Below are 14,060 nucleotides of genomic sequence, written 5' to 3' on the forward strand. Positions count from 1 at the left end.
CAGATGGCCAATCCACCCCTGGCTCATTTCTTCAAACTAATTTCAAACTTGGAAATCCCATTAGGATAATCTGAATCCTTTTCAAAGAGACATCTTTTCAGGGAAGGCAGCTCCAGTATAAATGAATGGATAAACAGATATTGGCAATCCCAGTATTGATTGACAACTACATTTCTCATCGCTAAGGTCTGGTGACTTTCAGTCTAGTTAATGTTCACACGGTGACAGCTCAGTTAAAAGGTCACCACAGAGAAGGAAGAAGCACAGATCTACACCGAACTCCCAAGGAGAAGAAGCGGGAGAGATACACAACAGGGGGGAGTGAAGGAGAGAGAATTCAGGGGAGGACGAAAACATCATCATGGTTTCAATCACAGAGACTCAGAGTAAGTGGTTAAGAACGGCTGTCCATACAATCACAGTGTTTATTTGTTTTACCTTCAACTCTGAGACTTGCTTTAAGCAACATGTACTTGGACTTGAGTGATGTCATTGTGAAGACTTTGAACTTTGAAGTGTGTTATGGTGAAAGCCTTTATGGATATGAATACTGTGAGTTTTACTTCTAAAGGTTATCTAAATGTATAAACAGTCTGTAGGCCTATAGTTGGTTGAACTACCCGGGCTGACTCTCACAAATGTTTGTGTGTGTGTGTGTGTGTGTGTTCCAGAGATTGGTGTTGGTCTCACAGGCTTCGGCCTCTTCTGTCTGCTCTTTGGCGTGCTGCTGTACTTTGACTCTGTCTTACTGGCATTTGGGAATGTGAGTAATAATCGCTATCACACACTGACACTGTGCTCCCCTCTCACCATCATGCAACGTTCCTTCACCGCCTGGCTAGGGGAAGCAGGTAACAGGTCAACAGAGGCCACTGATATAGCATTAATAACATGATGTCACACACAGCATGACTTATACTCTTTTCACATGGTACTCTGTAAATCTATAACCAATATTTTGTAATTAATACACACCTGCATTGTACTGTCTAAATATTTTTTTCAACGGCAATTGGGTTGCTTGACAATAGTCACAGTAACAGGAAGTAATAGTGACAGTGACAATATTAGCTGCACAAACAGGAAGAATGTATGTTCTACATTTTCAAACAAAGCTTGTCTCGTCCTTCTTTCCTTCAGGTTCTTTTTCTGGCTGGCCTTGCGTTCATCATTGGCCCGAGAAGGACGGCAGGGTTCTTCTTCCAGAGACAGAAGCTCAGAGGCTCCACCTTCTTCCTCGGTGGCGTGGCCTTGGTGCTGTTCCGCTGGCCAATCATCGGCATGGCTGTGGAGAGCTACGGCTTCCTGCTCCTGTTCAGGTGTGTAAAAAAAAGAGCACCTCTAGGATAGTGAAAAATAGGACATTTTACATTTTAGTAATTCAGCAGACACTTTCATCATTGAGGGCCTTAGACATCCAGAGCATCTTAGAAGACATGTGTTAATGGAAGCAAGTTGGAACAACAACTTAAAAAACAGGATAGCTGGGAGAGGATTATGCTAGATGAGAAACATACAGTACCTTGCGACAGCACTGTATTTTTAAACGCCTGCCTCGTTTCAACCACAACAAAATGGCGCAAAATTCATTGAAATCGATGGCAGCAATTATTTGGACTGAAGAAAGAGAATATAAACTTCAGAATGGAATGTTGCCCATTCATATATCATATGTGTCACGTCTGCTCCTGCTCCTTCTTACTGGCGCTCGAGGACGCCAGAATGCCCATCATTACGCACACCTGTCACCATCATTACACGCACCAGCGCTTGCTGGACTCACCTGGACTCCATTACCTTGTTGATTGCCGCTCCTATGTCTGTCTGTTCCTCCGTTAGATCCCTGTGCTCTCTTAGATGTCGTTCTGTACACCACTGTTTGCCTGTTTGTGGCCCATCTGTTAGCTTGCACGATTCTTGTGATTCTCCTTCAAAGAGCTGTTTTTGCCCACAAGACTTAACCCTAGACCTTGTCGTGCGTGAAAAGCACAGGAGCCCAAACTTTTCTGAGATACTGGAACCAGGCACCTGGAAACCTGGAACCAATGATCATACCATGCTCAAAGTAGCGTTGGTCACTCATTTTGCCCATTCTAACTTTCAGTTGAACAGTAACTGAATGCCTCAATGCCTGTCTGCCTGCTTTATAAATCTTCTCTGTCGAAAATGTTGGATATGAGGTTATTAAATTATTGCATCTGAGCTCCTAGAGTGTGCGGCTCTCCTTTAATTCTTCAAGTGTTCTGCTTCGCTATCCAGCACCTCGCCTAAATAGGTGTGCGTTTCTTTCGCCTCTAGTTTAATCTGCTTTATAAATCAAACCATGGCCACGTGACTGTTTGTAGGAGTGATCACTTTCATGAACGGGGTGGTGTTCCTACTAAACTGTCCACATAGTGTATATCACTTTACTGACCACATCCAGGGACCAGCCTTGAACCACTTTCTAAGACAAACATTTTACCATGGCCAAAACATGTGAGAAAGCTTACATTTCAAAAAAATCACAAATGTCTGATACCTCCCTGTGGTTCTAAGAGAAAATAAGATTACATTCATATTTCCCGAATGGAAACTTGCCTTGGAAACCTGGGCAACATTAAAGACAGACTCACTCTGTGGTAGTTCTAAGCTGAACTGACAGTATTTGCTGGGTCAGAATGTTCTCACATCATATGTATTTGTCTATCTCCCTCCAGGTCATTCTTCCCTGTGGCGTTTGGATTCATTTTATCATTGGTTAATATCCCCTATCTCAATGTGGTGAGAGCAATAATCTTTATTTTTGTTCAACTGACAGTGACTATGCCAGGCTCATAACTTTGTATAAACATAATAAGTTATGATTTAATTATAAGCATGATTTGTATAATTCTCCCATAAACTAATGGAGATATAAAAGTACATTTGGGAACCGTTGTTTGAGCTAAGAAAGCAATGGGGGAAAAAAACTACAATGCATTAGTCCACTCCAAGATTGCTTGAGGTTTGTGTCGACACTCCCGATGTTTCAACAAAGAGAGGATCCCTCCACATAACATTTTCACAATGTGTCTAGTGGAATGCTGTAGTCTCCCAATAGTCCTGCTTAATGAAGACTGAAATCTCTCCCTCTCTCTTTCTTCTCTTTTTTTCTTCCCTTCTCCCAGGGAAACAGCTCCTCTATGGTCTGAGAGAATAGAAAGGTAGGGGAAGCTCTCTCTACATGTCTCTCTCTCACTATCTCTATGCTTTCCCTTTCTTATCTCCGTTACACAACAACTTCCTAGGAAGTGGCCCTTCCATGGTCTGAGGAAAGAGAATGAGAGTGGAAGAGTTGAATGGAGGCTGCAAAGAAGAGAGGAGGAATGAACGTGATGGATTAAAAAAGGAAAAGCTTATGGGCTACGACCTTTGACAGAGACTGACAGAGAAGTGGTGGAGACGAGGTAGCTAAGAGCCTTGTCCATCAACAAGTATTAACCAATGGACTTGAACTATTCTTCTTAAAACGTTTGTATAAAAATGATCTGCCAGAGAAACCATGTGTGGCAATGAGTGTTTGCCATTCCACTAATGTATTTATAATAAAACCATGTTTTTGATCTACAGTTTATCATATCCTTTACTACACACTTTATTTTAAGGTAAACATGTAATCTATTACTTTGTAGATGACAGTGTACATTTCAAAAGTTTTGGGTGATGTCTGTATTTCATTTATAAATAGATATGCCTTCTATTATTCAGAATGTCTCATGAATACATTTTTTCACATATTTTTGAGCGAAGGGAAAAGGACTAGTGCTATTTTGTGACACCCTGACCCCCTTTTGTGCAGTTTAAATACAAGAACAAGGACCAATCTCGGGGAAAATACTATGGGAATGAGGGTGCATGTTCATCAAACCACTTCTCCTTTGCAATGTTCCATTATTTAGTTTATTTTCCAGATAATCTTGACCTTCAACTCAAATACCCTACATTGTGTGTTGGACAGGTTGGAATAAAGTAAAGTAATACTTTTAAAGAAGGCCAGTTTTATTGCTTCTTTAATCAGCTCAATAGTTTACAGCTGTGTTAACATAATTGCAAAAGTGTTTTCTAATGATCAATTAACCTTTTAAAATGATCAAGTTGCATTAGCTAACACAACGTGCCATTGGAACATATGAGTGATGGTTACTGATAATGGGCCTCTGTACACCTATGTAGATATTCCATAAAAAATCTGCAGTTTCCATTTACAACATTAGCAATGTCTACACTGTATTTCTGATCAATGTTATGTTTTTTAAAATTACCATATGTATTTTCTGAAAATATTACTATGTGAATTATTAATACTCAATTGACCCATTTTTGTCAGTGTTAATAGGAAGGTATTTATGACAATGTTAATTGCACATAAAGACACTTACTCTGTGGCAGAGCAATGAACCAAAAGGGGGGTTGACACCTCCAATGTTGACTCTGACGAGGAACCAGCGAAGAGGGAGGTGACTAAACCAATCCGATTCCTTGTAGAGCCACCTGGTGAGGATTTCTTAACTACTCTTCTTCCATTGTGTGCTTTGCATGCATCAGGAAGTAGATTAAAATAAGGACTACTTTTTTTGTATTGTACTTTGTAAGATGATGCAAGTGAAGCACTCCAGAAAAGGACAAATGAACCCAGACAAGCTCAGCTTCGAGTGCCCCAGCTTCCACCAGTCCATAGTGGTAAGATCCTGCATTATGCAACTAGGTCATTAAATGTATAATCAGCAAGTTGACATTACGTTTGACACACAATCAAGTATGTCGGTGAAGAAAAGCATACAGTTAATGCAAGTACAAGTCTTAAATTGTAGAGACGGCATGAAATCATAACCTAAGTAGAGTTGATATGAGAAGAAATGACCTCACCCATCTGATCTTGACATACTTGGTTATTAGTCACATTACCAAAGTGTAACAGTTCTATTTCTTTCTTCTATTAGCAACTTCAAAAGCTAGTGTCTTTGAAAAGACCCTACAAGGCACATCATGTTTTAAATGTTTCAAGTCTGATTAAATGAGCCTACTTTCTCAAAGTTCTGTTCCCACCAACTGTACGGGATGCACTGTGAATGTGAGAATGACATCTGTGATATTCTTTGAAGTTGCAGATGCCGAGGCCATCTGCCATTTGCCACCTCAAGCCAGAGTGACAGCAAGTGTCTGGTTGTAATGTGTTAGGGTAAACAATTGAATTGTATGAACTGTTATAGCTTTACAGACATTTCAAAGCCACTCAATAGAATACATTACCATCACATGTTTTCATATTAGGTTATTTAAAGTATTATTACTACTTTGTGCATAATGTTACAACTTTCCAAATACTTGTGGTGCTGTGTATGGGTGAAACTTGTAGTAAATCAGCATATTTTCTTGAGTAAAACACAAGTGTGATGCCATGTTTGTAAGTATCTGTATGTATTTGCCATAACACTAAAATGATTATTTAAAAACAAAATGATGCTAAGAATATATTTTTGTTGGGATTCATTAACCTTCCCACTGAGCTCCATACTGACATTCCTTCACTTTTTGTGCTGTGTCAGTTTCAAAGGCATGCAAAGTATGTCTTTTCTTCTGTTTTCTCAGTTAGTCCAAGTGGCAGCCAGGAGAAGCTGGCCAAGACAGAGCACCCGAATCAGGTTTCTTGAGCCATCAAGGTATTGATATTGAACTCGTAAATGTAGACAGTTTAAATAACAGCATGGATTTTGACTTATATTTTAGACCAATCCCTGCTTGATGAGCGCGTGCCTTCTGAGATGCCCGCTGGATAAATTGAAGGTATATTATGCTAGCCTATATGTTACAAAATGTTGCTTCTCTTCTATTATCAACATTAATTCCAAAATGTATGGCTGTCAGCAGCTATATGGTTATCAATACTACTAATATATATGAAGGGTGGATATTTTGATTGAGGTATTCCACATGGCCTTCATTACATGTCCTGCCTGTTACTCATGTCTTATATTGTCACGCTGTTTGCAGCTAAACTAAGTCTTTATTATTTTGCAGCTCTTCAAACAGTGGAGATGAGTATAATAATGAAGCTGGAGATGATCCATACAGAGTTCAAGACTGCTCTGAACCAAGTGATGGAGGCCATAGAGGCCCAGCAGCCAAACGATTCAGAGTCCTTGGGACAACTTGAAATGCTGCAAAACCCTGCAGAAACAAATCAGGAACTGAAGGATATCTGTGAAATACTTAAAAACTCACACTATCAAAAGAAAATGGTAGGGATGGCCATTTAAAATGTATATGTTTGTAAAAAAAAAGTAACTTATATCACGTATTTGAACAGCAATTGACAAAAAAAGTTAGCTATTTATCGAGAGCCACTTGAATGCAACCTGCAATATTATTGAATCAAAATATCTTAATGTCAATGAAATGCAGTTGTCATATATGCCATATGCCTATTTAGTGTTTGGATTGATTTCCCATTTAACACTTAACTTATCTTAAGAAGAAACAATCAGCCCTCTGCCTGTTTACACAAGTTTTAGCCCATGCTTACATGATACACTACAAAAATGACTTCTCCTTACTATCAATCAGAACTGTATGGCCAACTGTTTTAGCCGAGGAACACACAAAGGAGTGGGAATTATTTATTTATTTTTTAAATCAGACCTGATACCTGACCCTCTGCTGTGGCCAGGACCTGGGATCAGGAATCAGACGAATGATAAGGAAAAAATTGGAACAGAGGAGCTGTAGACAAGCTACTCCTTGAAGGGCAGGAAGTGGAAGAGGGTCTTTAATGAGCTATCAATCTATGATGCTGTCACAAGTAAGTAAATGCACATGTTTAGGTTGTTATTTATTATTATTTAGTAGATAGTATTATTGGTCAAGTGCTGGTAAGTTAAATGTGTATTTATAAAAATGTCAAATGAAGGAAATCAGTAACAAGACAGTTACAAACTAAACGTGTGTCACGCCCTGGTCAAAGTATTTTGTGTTTATCTTTATGTATTTGGTCAGGCCAGGGTGTGGCATGGGGTTTTTGTAATCGTGGTGTGTTTGTCTTGGGGTTTTGGTGGTGGTATTGGGATTGTAGCTTAGTGGGTTATCTAGCAAAGTCTATGGCTGTCTGGAGTGGTTCTCAATCAGAGGCAGATGCTTATCGTTGTCTCTGATTGGGAACCATATTTAGGCAGCCATATTCTTTGAGTTTGTCGTGGGTGATTGTCCTTAGTGTCCTATGTGTACTCTCGGTTAGTTTGCACTAGATAGGCTGTTTCGGTTTCGATTACGTTTATTGTTTTGTGTAGTGTTCGTGTTTCTTTGTTTGATTAAACATGAATCTCAATCGACACGCTGCAGTTTGGTCCGACTCTCCTTCATCACCACTAGAAAACCGTAACAGAATCACCCACCACCAATGGACCAAGCAGCGTGTTAACAGGCAGCAGCAGCAGGAGCAGGACCAGCAGCAGCTGCAGTGGGAGAGGCTGCACCACCTGGAGAAATGGACATGGGAGGAAGAACTGGACGGTAAAGGACCCTGGGCTCAGCCTGGAGAATATCGCCGCCCCAAGGAAGAACTGGAGGCGGCGAAAGCTGAGAGGCGCAGATATGAGGAGGCAGCACGGCGTAGCGGATGGAAGCCTGAGAATCAGCCCCAAAAATTTCTTGGGGGGCTCAGGGAGAGTGTGGCAGAGTCAGGAGTCAGACCTGAGCCAACTCTCCCTGTTTATCGTGAGGAGCCAAGGAGGAGACCAGAACCAGAGCCGGTGTTGGAGGTGAGCGAAACAGAGACTGTGAAGGAGTTAATGGGGAAATTGGAGGAGAGAGAAATGAGGGAGTTGCTGTGTTGGTGCTTTTTGCATGGAATTCGCCCGACGGAACGTGTTGGGGATTTGATGGCACCTGGGTTAGCGCTCCATACTCGTCCTGAGGTGCGTGTTAGTCGGCTGGTGAAGTTGGTGCCAGCCTCACGCACCAGGCCTCCTGTGCACATCCCTAGCCTTGCACGTCCTGTGCCAACACTGCTCTCAAGATCTCCAGTACGCCTTCACGGTCTAGCCCATCCTGTGCCACCTCCACACTCCAGTCCTCCGGTAGCAGCTCCCCGCACCAGGCTTCCTGTGCGTGTCCTCGATCCAGTACCACCAGTTCCAGCACCACGCACCAGGCCTTCAGTGTGCCCCGCCTGTTTAGCGTAGCCAGAGCCTTTCTCCTCTACAGCGCTGCCGGAGCCTCCCGCCTGTTCAGCGCAGCCAGAGCCTTCCTCCTCTACAGCGCTGCCAGAGTCTCCCGCCTGTTCAGTGCAGCCAGAGCTGCCAGTCTGCATGGAGCAGCCAGAGCTGTCAGTCTGCATGGAGCAGCCAGAGCTGTCAGTCTGCATGGAGCAGCCAGAGCTGTCAGTCTGCATGGAGCAGCCAGTCTGCAAGGAGCAGCCAGAGCTGTCAGTCTGCATGGAGCAGCCAGAGCTGCCAGTCTGCATGGAGCTGTCAGTCTGCATGGAGCAGCCAGAGCTGTCAGTCTGCATGGAGCAGCCAGAGCTGCCAGTCTACATGAAGCAGCCAGTCTGCATGGAGCAGTCAGAGCTGTCAGTCTACATGGAGCAGCCAGAGCTGCCAGTCTGCATGAAGCAGCCAGAACTGTCAGTCTGCATGGAGCAGCCAGAGCTGCCAGTCTGCATGGAGCTGTCAGTCTACATGAAGCAGCCAGAGCTGTCAGTCTACATGAAGCAGCCAGAGCTGTCAGTCTGCAAGGAGCTGTCAGTCTGCAAGGAGCTGTCAGTCTGCAAGGAGCTGCCAGTCTGCAAGGAGCTGCCAGTCTGCAAGGAGATGTCAGTCTGCAAGGAGCCGTCAGTCTGCCCAGCGCCGCCAGTGCCGCCAGTCTGCCCAGCGCCGCCAGTGCCGCCAGTCTGCCCAGCGCCGCCAGTGCCGCCAGTCTGCCCAGCGCCGCCAGTGCTCCCAGTCTGCCCAGCACCGCCAGTCTGCCTAGCGTCGCCAGTCTGCCCAGCGCCGCCGGTCTGCCCAGCGCCGCCGGTCTGCCCAGCGCCGCCAGGCTGCCCAGCCCAGCGCCGCCAGGATCAGTTAGATCCGCCATTCAGCCAGGATCCGCCAGTCTGCCAGGATCCGCCAGTCAGCCAGGATCCGCCAGTCAGCCAGGATCCACCAGTCAGCCAGGATCCGCCAGTCTGCCAGGATCCACCAGTCAGCCAGGATCCGCCAGAAGTGCCAGTCAGCCGGGATCCGCCAGTCTGCCAGGATCCGCCAGTCTGCCAGGATCCACCAGTCAGCCAGGATCCGCAAGAACTGCCAGTCTGCCAGGATCCGCCAGTCTGCCAGGATCCGCCAGTCTGCCAGGATCCGCCCAGAACTGCCAGTCGGCCAGGATCTGCCAGTCAGCCAGGATCCGCCAGTCTGCCAGGATCCGCCAGTCTGCCAGGATCCGCCAGTCTGCCAGGATCCGCCAGTCTGCCAGGATCCGCCAGTCAGCCAGGATCCACCAGTCAGCCAGGATCCGCCAGAAGTGCCAGTCAGCCAGGATCTGCCGGAACCACCAGCCAGCCAGGATCTGGTAGATCCATCAACCCGCCTGAGCTTCCCCTCGGTCCTGAGCTTCCCCTCGGTCCTGAGCTTCCCCTCGGTCCTGAGCTTCCCCTCGGTCCTGAGCTTCCCCTCGGTCCCGAGCTTCCCCTTGGTCCCGAGCTTCCCCTCGGTCCCGAGCTTCCCCTCGGTCCCGAGCTACCTCAGTCCAGTGGGGCCCGTTGTTAGGTTTCCTAGGCCAAGGTTAGCGGCGAGGGTCGCCACTCAAGGGACACTAAGGAGGTGGACTAAGACAATTATGGAGTGGGGTCCACGTCCAGCACCAGAGCCGCCACCGCGGACAGATGCCCACCCAGACCCTCCCCTACAGGTTTAGGTTGTGCGTTCGGGAGTCCGCACCTTAGGGGGGGGGGTTCTGTCACGCCCTGGTAAGTATTTTGTGTTTATCTTTATGTATTTGGTCAGGCCAGGGTGTGCCATGGGGTTTTTGTAATTGTGGTGTGTTTGTCTTGGGGTTTTGGTGGTGGTATTGGGATTGTAGCTTAGTGGGTTATCTAGCAAAGTCTATGGCTGTCTGGAGTGGTTCTCAATCAGAGGCAGATGCTTATCGTTGTCTCTGATTGGGAACCATATTTAGGCAGCCATATTCTTTGAGTTTGTCGTGGGTGATTGTCCTTAGTGTCCTATGTGTACTCTCGGTTAGTTTGCACTAGATAGGCTGTTTCGGTTTCGATTACGTTTATTGTTTTGTGTAGTGTTCGTGTTTCTTTGTTTGATTAAACATGAATCTCAATCGACACGCTGCAGTTTGGTCCGACTCTCCTTCATCACCACTAGAAAACCGTTACAACGTGAAATCCTACCACCTGTTAAGATAATAGAGAGAGGACAAGGAAAGGTGAAGGAGAGTGGTCTCATGGCCAAAACTGCCTATGAAGGAAGAGAGGGACAATAACCAATCTCTGTCTCAGCCAGCATAGGTGGAAGAGTAATGATATGGCATGGAATGTACAAGAATATTTTTTTTTCAACAACATAGGAGCATCCTTAAAAGCACACCCCAAGGCTACCTACCAAGTGGTAGATGACAAAATAGCAGACGCTCTAAAACATGCACCAGCTCTGCTCAAGAGTAAGAGAAAGGTATGATAAAAAATACAAATAAATGTTATATATATTTTTTCATTGTGACTTCCAGGAGTGGATTGGAGAAGCGACAGTGGATGAGGACGGAGTGCCCACTGCACTGAAGATAGGAAACACTTCAAAGGGGGGACACTCTTGACCCAAACTGCTATAAACCTATTAACTATCCTATTGATAAGAAACAATGCCGTGCAGCCGTATTCATTGACCTGGCCAAGGCTTTCGACTCTGTCAATAACCACATCCTCATCAGCAGACTCGATAGCAATTGTTTCTCAAATGATTGCCTCACCTGGTTCACCAATTACTTCTCTGATAGAGTTCAGTGTGTCAAATCGGATGGCCTGTTGTCCGGGCCTCTGGGAGTCTCTATGGGGGTGCCACAGGGTTTAATTCTTGGACCGACTCTCTTCTCTGTATACATCAATGATGTCACTCTTGCTGCTGGTGAGTCTCTGATCCACCTCTACGCAGACGACACCATTCTGTATACTTCTGGCCCTTCTTTGGACACTGTGTTAACAACCCTCCAGATGAGCTTCAATGCCATACAACTCTCCTTCCGTGGCCTCCAATTGCTCTTAAATACAAGTAAAACTAAATGCATGCTCTTCAACCAATCGCTGCCTGCACCTGCCCGCCCGTCCAACATCACTACTCTGGACGGTTCTGACATAGAATATGTGGACAACTACAAATACCTAGTTGTCTTGTTAGACTGTAAACTCTCCTTCCAGACTCACATCAAACATCTCCAATCCAAAGTTAAATCTAGAATTGGCTTCCTATTTCGCAACAAAGCTTCCTTCACTCATGCTGCCAAACATACCCTTGTAAAACTGACCATCCTACCGATCCTCGACTTCGGCGATGTAATTTACAAAATAGCCTCCAATACCCTACTCAATAAATTGGATGCAGTCTATCACAGTGCCATCTGTTTTGTCACCAAATCCCCATATTCTATCCACCACTGAGACCAGTACGCTCTCGTTGGCTGGCCCTTGCTTCATACTCGTCGCCAAACCCACTGGCTCCAGGTCATCTACAAGACCCTGCTAGGTAAAGTCCCCCCTTATCTCAGCTCGCTGGTCACCGTAGCAGCATCCACCTGTAGCACGCGCTCCAGCAGGTATATCTCTCTGGTCACCCCCAAAACCAATTCTTCCTTTGGCCACCTCTCCTTCCAAGTTCTCTCCTGCCAATGACTGGAACGAACTACAAACTTCTCTGAAACTGGAAACACTTATTTCCCTTCACTAGCTTTAAGCACCAGCTGTCAGAACAGCTCACAGATTACTGCACCTGTACATAGCCCATCTATAATTTAGCCCAAACAGCGACCTCTTCCCCTGCTGTATTTATTTATTTATTTTGCTCCTTTGCACCCCATTATTTCTCTCTACTTTGCACATTCTTCCACTGCAATTCCAGTGTTTTACCATCTACCATTCCAGTGTTTTACTTTACCACCATGGCCTTTTTTGCCTTTACCTCCCTTATCTCACCTTATTTGCTCACATTGTATGTAGACTTATTTTTCTACTGTATTATTGACTGTATGTTTGTTTTACTCCATGTGTAACTCTGTTGTATGTGTCGAAACTGCTTTGATTTATCTTGGCCAGGTCATACTTATAAATGAGAACTTGTTCTCAACTTGCCTACCTGGTTAAATAAAGGTGAAATAAAAAATAAAATAAATAAAACATGAAAAACTTTGTAACAGCTCCAAAATGTTGTCCACTACAATAAATGCTCACTGGTACCCTAGTTTATAGAAAGACCCTTATTGTTTTCCAAACTCTGCCCTTCTCCTCTATGGAAGAAGGGCATCTCCACCGTTTATGTTCAGTATGCAACTTGTGCATCTACTTGGATAGAACAAGAACATGGCGCAAGAGTGACATACTCTTCCTGTCTGGGATGCCCCCCCTTCTCATTAACGGCTATACCTTTGGATAATGGAGGCTATTATATTGGTTTACAAATAGCAAGGGGGTTTATGTCCACCAGAGGGCTTGAGGGCTCATTAGAACAGGGGTTTGACTACCTCTTGAATACTGTGCGAGGGCGTCTTTAAGAGATCTACTTGATGGCATGTTGGCATGTTATACTTTTATGACGTTTTTTTACCGACTAGACGTCGCCTCTGAGGAGTCATGCTGTTGGAACTGACCCTGGCTTTGGAGACCATGTCTGCGTTGGCCATATCCCATAGTGAGACATCAAAACGAGTATTTGAAATATAATTTAGGGTCCCTTGCCTAAACCCGGTACTATGAGAATATGAGTGAGATGTCTCAGCTTTTCCCTGCTGTCAAGAGTGCAAGGAAGAGAGGTATGCTTGAGAATGACCAGTTAGCGGGCGAGTGGCTCCCTTTATGAAGGAGAGGGGCTCACCTTATTCACCACTCAACCTGTCAGTCTCCAACATATGCTGTGTGATTGGTTACTTCAAACTTGTGGACAAGGCCAGGCATATCCCATAATAAGACATCTCACTCATATTCTCATGGAAGCAGGATTATATTTTATTTATTTATTTCACCTTTATTTAACCAGGTAGGCTAGTTGAGAACCAGTTCTCATTTGCAATTGCGACCTGGCCAAGATAACGCATAGCAGTGTGAACAGACAACAACACAGAGTTACACATGGAGTAAACTATAAACAAGTCAATAACATAGCAGAAAAAAAATAATATATATACACTGTGTGCAAAAGGCATGAGGAGGTAGGCAATAAATAGTCCATACAATTTAGCAGATTAACTCTGGAGTGATAAATGATCAGATGAACATGTGCAGGTAGAGATACTGGTGTGCAAAAGAGCAGAAAAGTAAATAACATTAAAACAGTATGGGGATGAGGTAGGTAAATTGGGTGGGCTAAATACCGATGGACTATGTACAGCTGCAGCGATCGGTTAGCTGCTCAGATAGCAGATGTTTAAAGTTGGTGAGGGATATAAAAGTCTCCAACTTCAGAGATTTTTGCAATTCCTTCCAGTCGCAGGCAGCAGAGAACTGGAAGGAAAGGTGGCCAAATGAGGTTTTGGCTTTAGGGATGATCAGTGAGATACACCGGCTGGAGCGTGTGATACGGGTGGGTGTTGTCCTCGTGACCAGTGAACTGAGATAAGGCGGAGCTTTACCTAGCATAGACTTGTAGATGATCTGGAGCCAGTGGGTATGGCGACGAACATGTAGCGAGGGCCAGCCGACTAGAGCATACAGGTCGCAGTGGTGGGTGGTATAAGGTGCTTTAGTAACAAAACGGATGGCACTGTGATGAACTGCATCCAGTTTGCTGAGTAGAGTATTGGAAGCTATTTTGTAGATGACATCGCCGAAGTCGAGGATCGGTAGGTTAGTCAGT

General features: G+C 44.8%; 1 protein-coding gene across 2 annotated transcripts; it reads left to right on the forward strand.

Moving 5' to 3' along the window:
- The first annotated feature begins 238 nt into the window (after nt 1-238).
- On the forward strand, nt 239-3,728 carry LOC112244832 (vesicle transport protein GOT1A-like). 2 transcript variants are annotated; one of them, XM_024412636.2, is made up of 6 exons: nt 239-386; nt 672-763; nt 1,141-1,319; nt 2,700-2,763; nt 3,150-3,185; nt 3,270-3,728. In XM_024412636.2, exons 1-5 carry the CDS (start codon nt 362-364, stop codon nt 3,171-3,173), a joined length of 384 nt encoding a protein of 127 aa, XP_024268404.1. In that variant the 5' UTR covers nt 239-361; the 3' UTR covers nt 3,174-3,185; nt 3,270-3,728. The 2 variants fall into 2 exon arrangements, with proteins under 2 accessions (XP_024268404.1, XP_024268403.1); XM_024412635.2 differs by having other exon boundaries at nt 3,150-3,728.
- Nucleotides 3,729-14,060: the final 10,332 nt, after the last annotated feature.

This window comes from Oncorhynchus tshawytscha, linkage group LG02 (genome assembly GCF_018296145.1).
Source record: "Oncorhynchus tshawytscha isolate Ot180627B linkage group LG02, Otsh_v2.0, whole genome shotgun sequence".
NCBI lineage: Eukaryota > Metazoa > Chordata > Actinopteri > Salmoniformes > Salmonidae > Oncorhynchus > Oncorhynchus tshawytscha.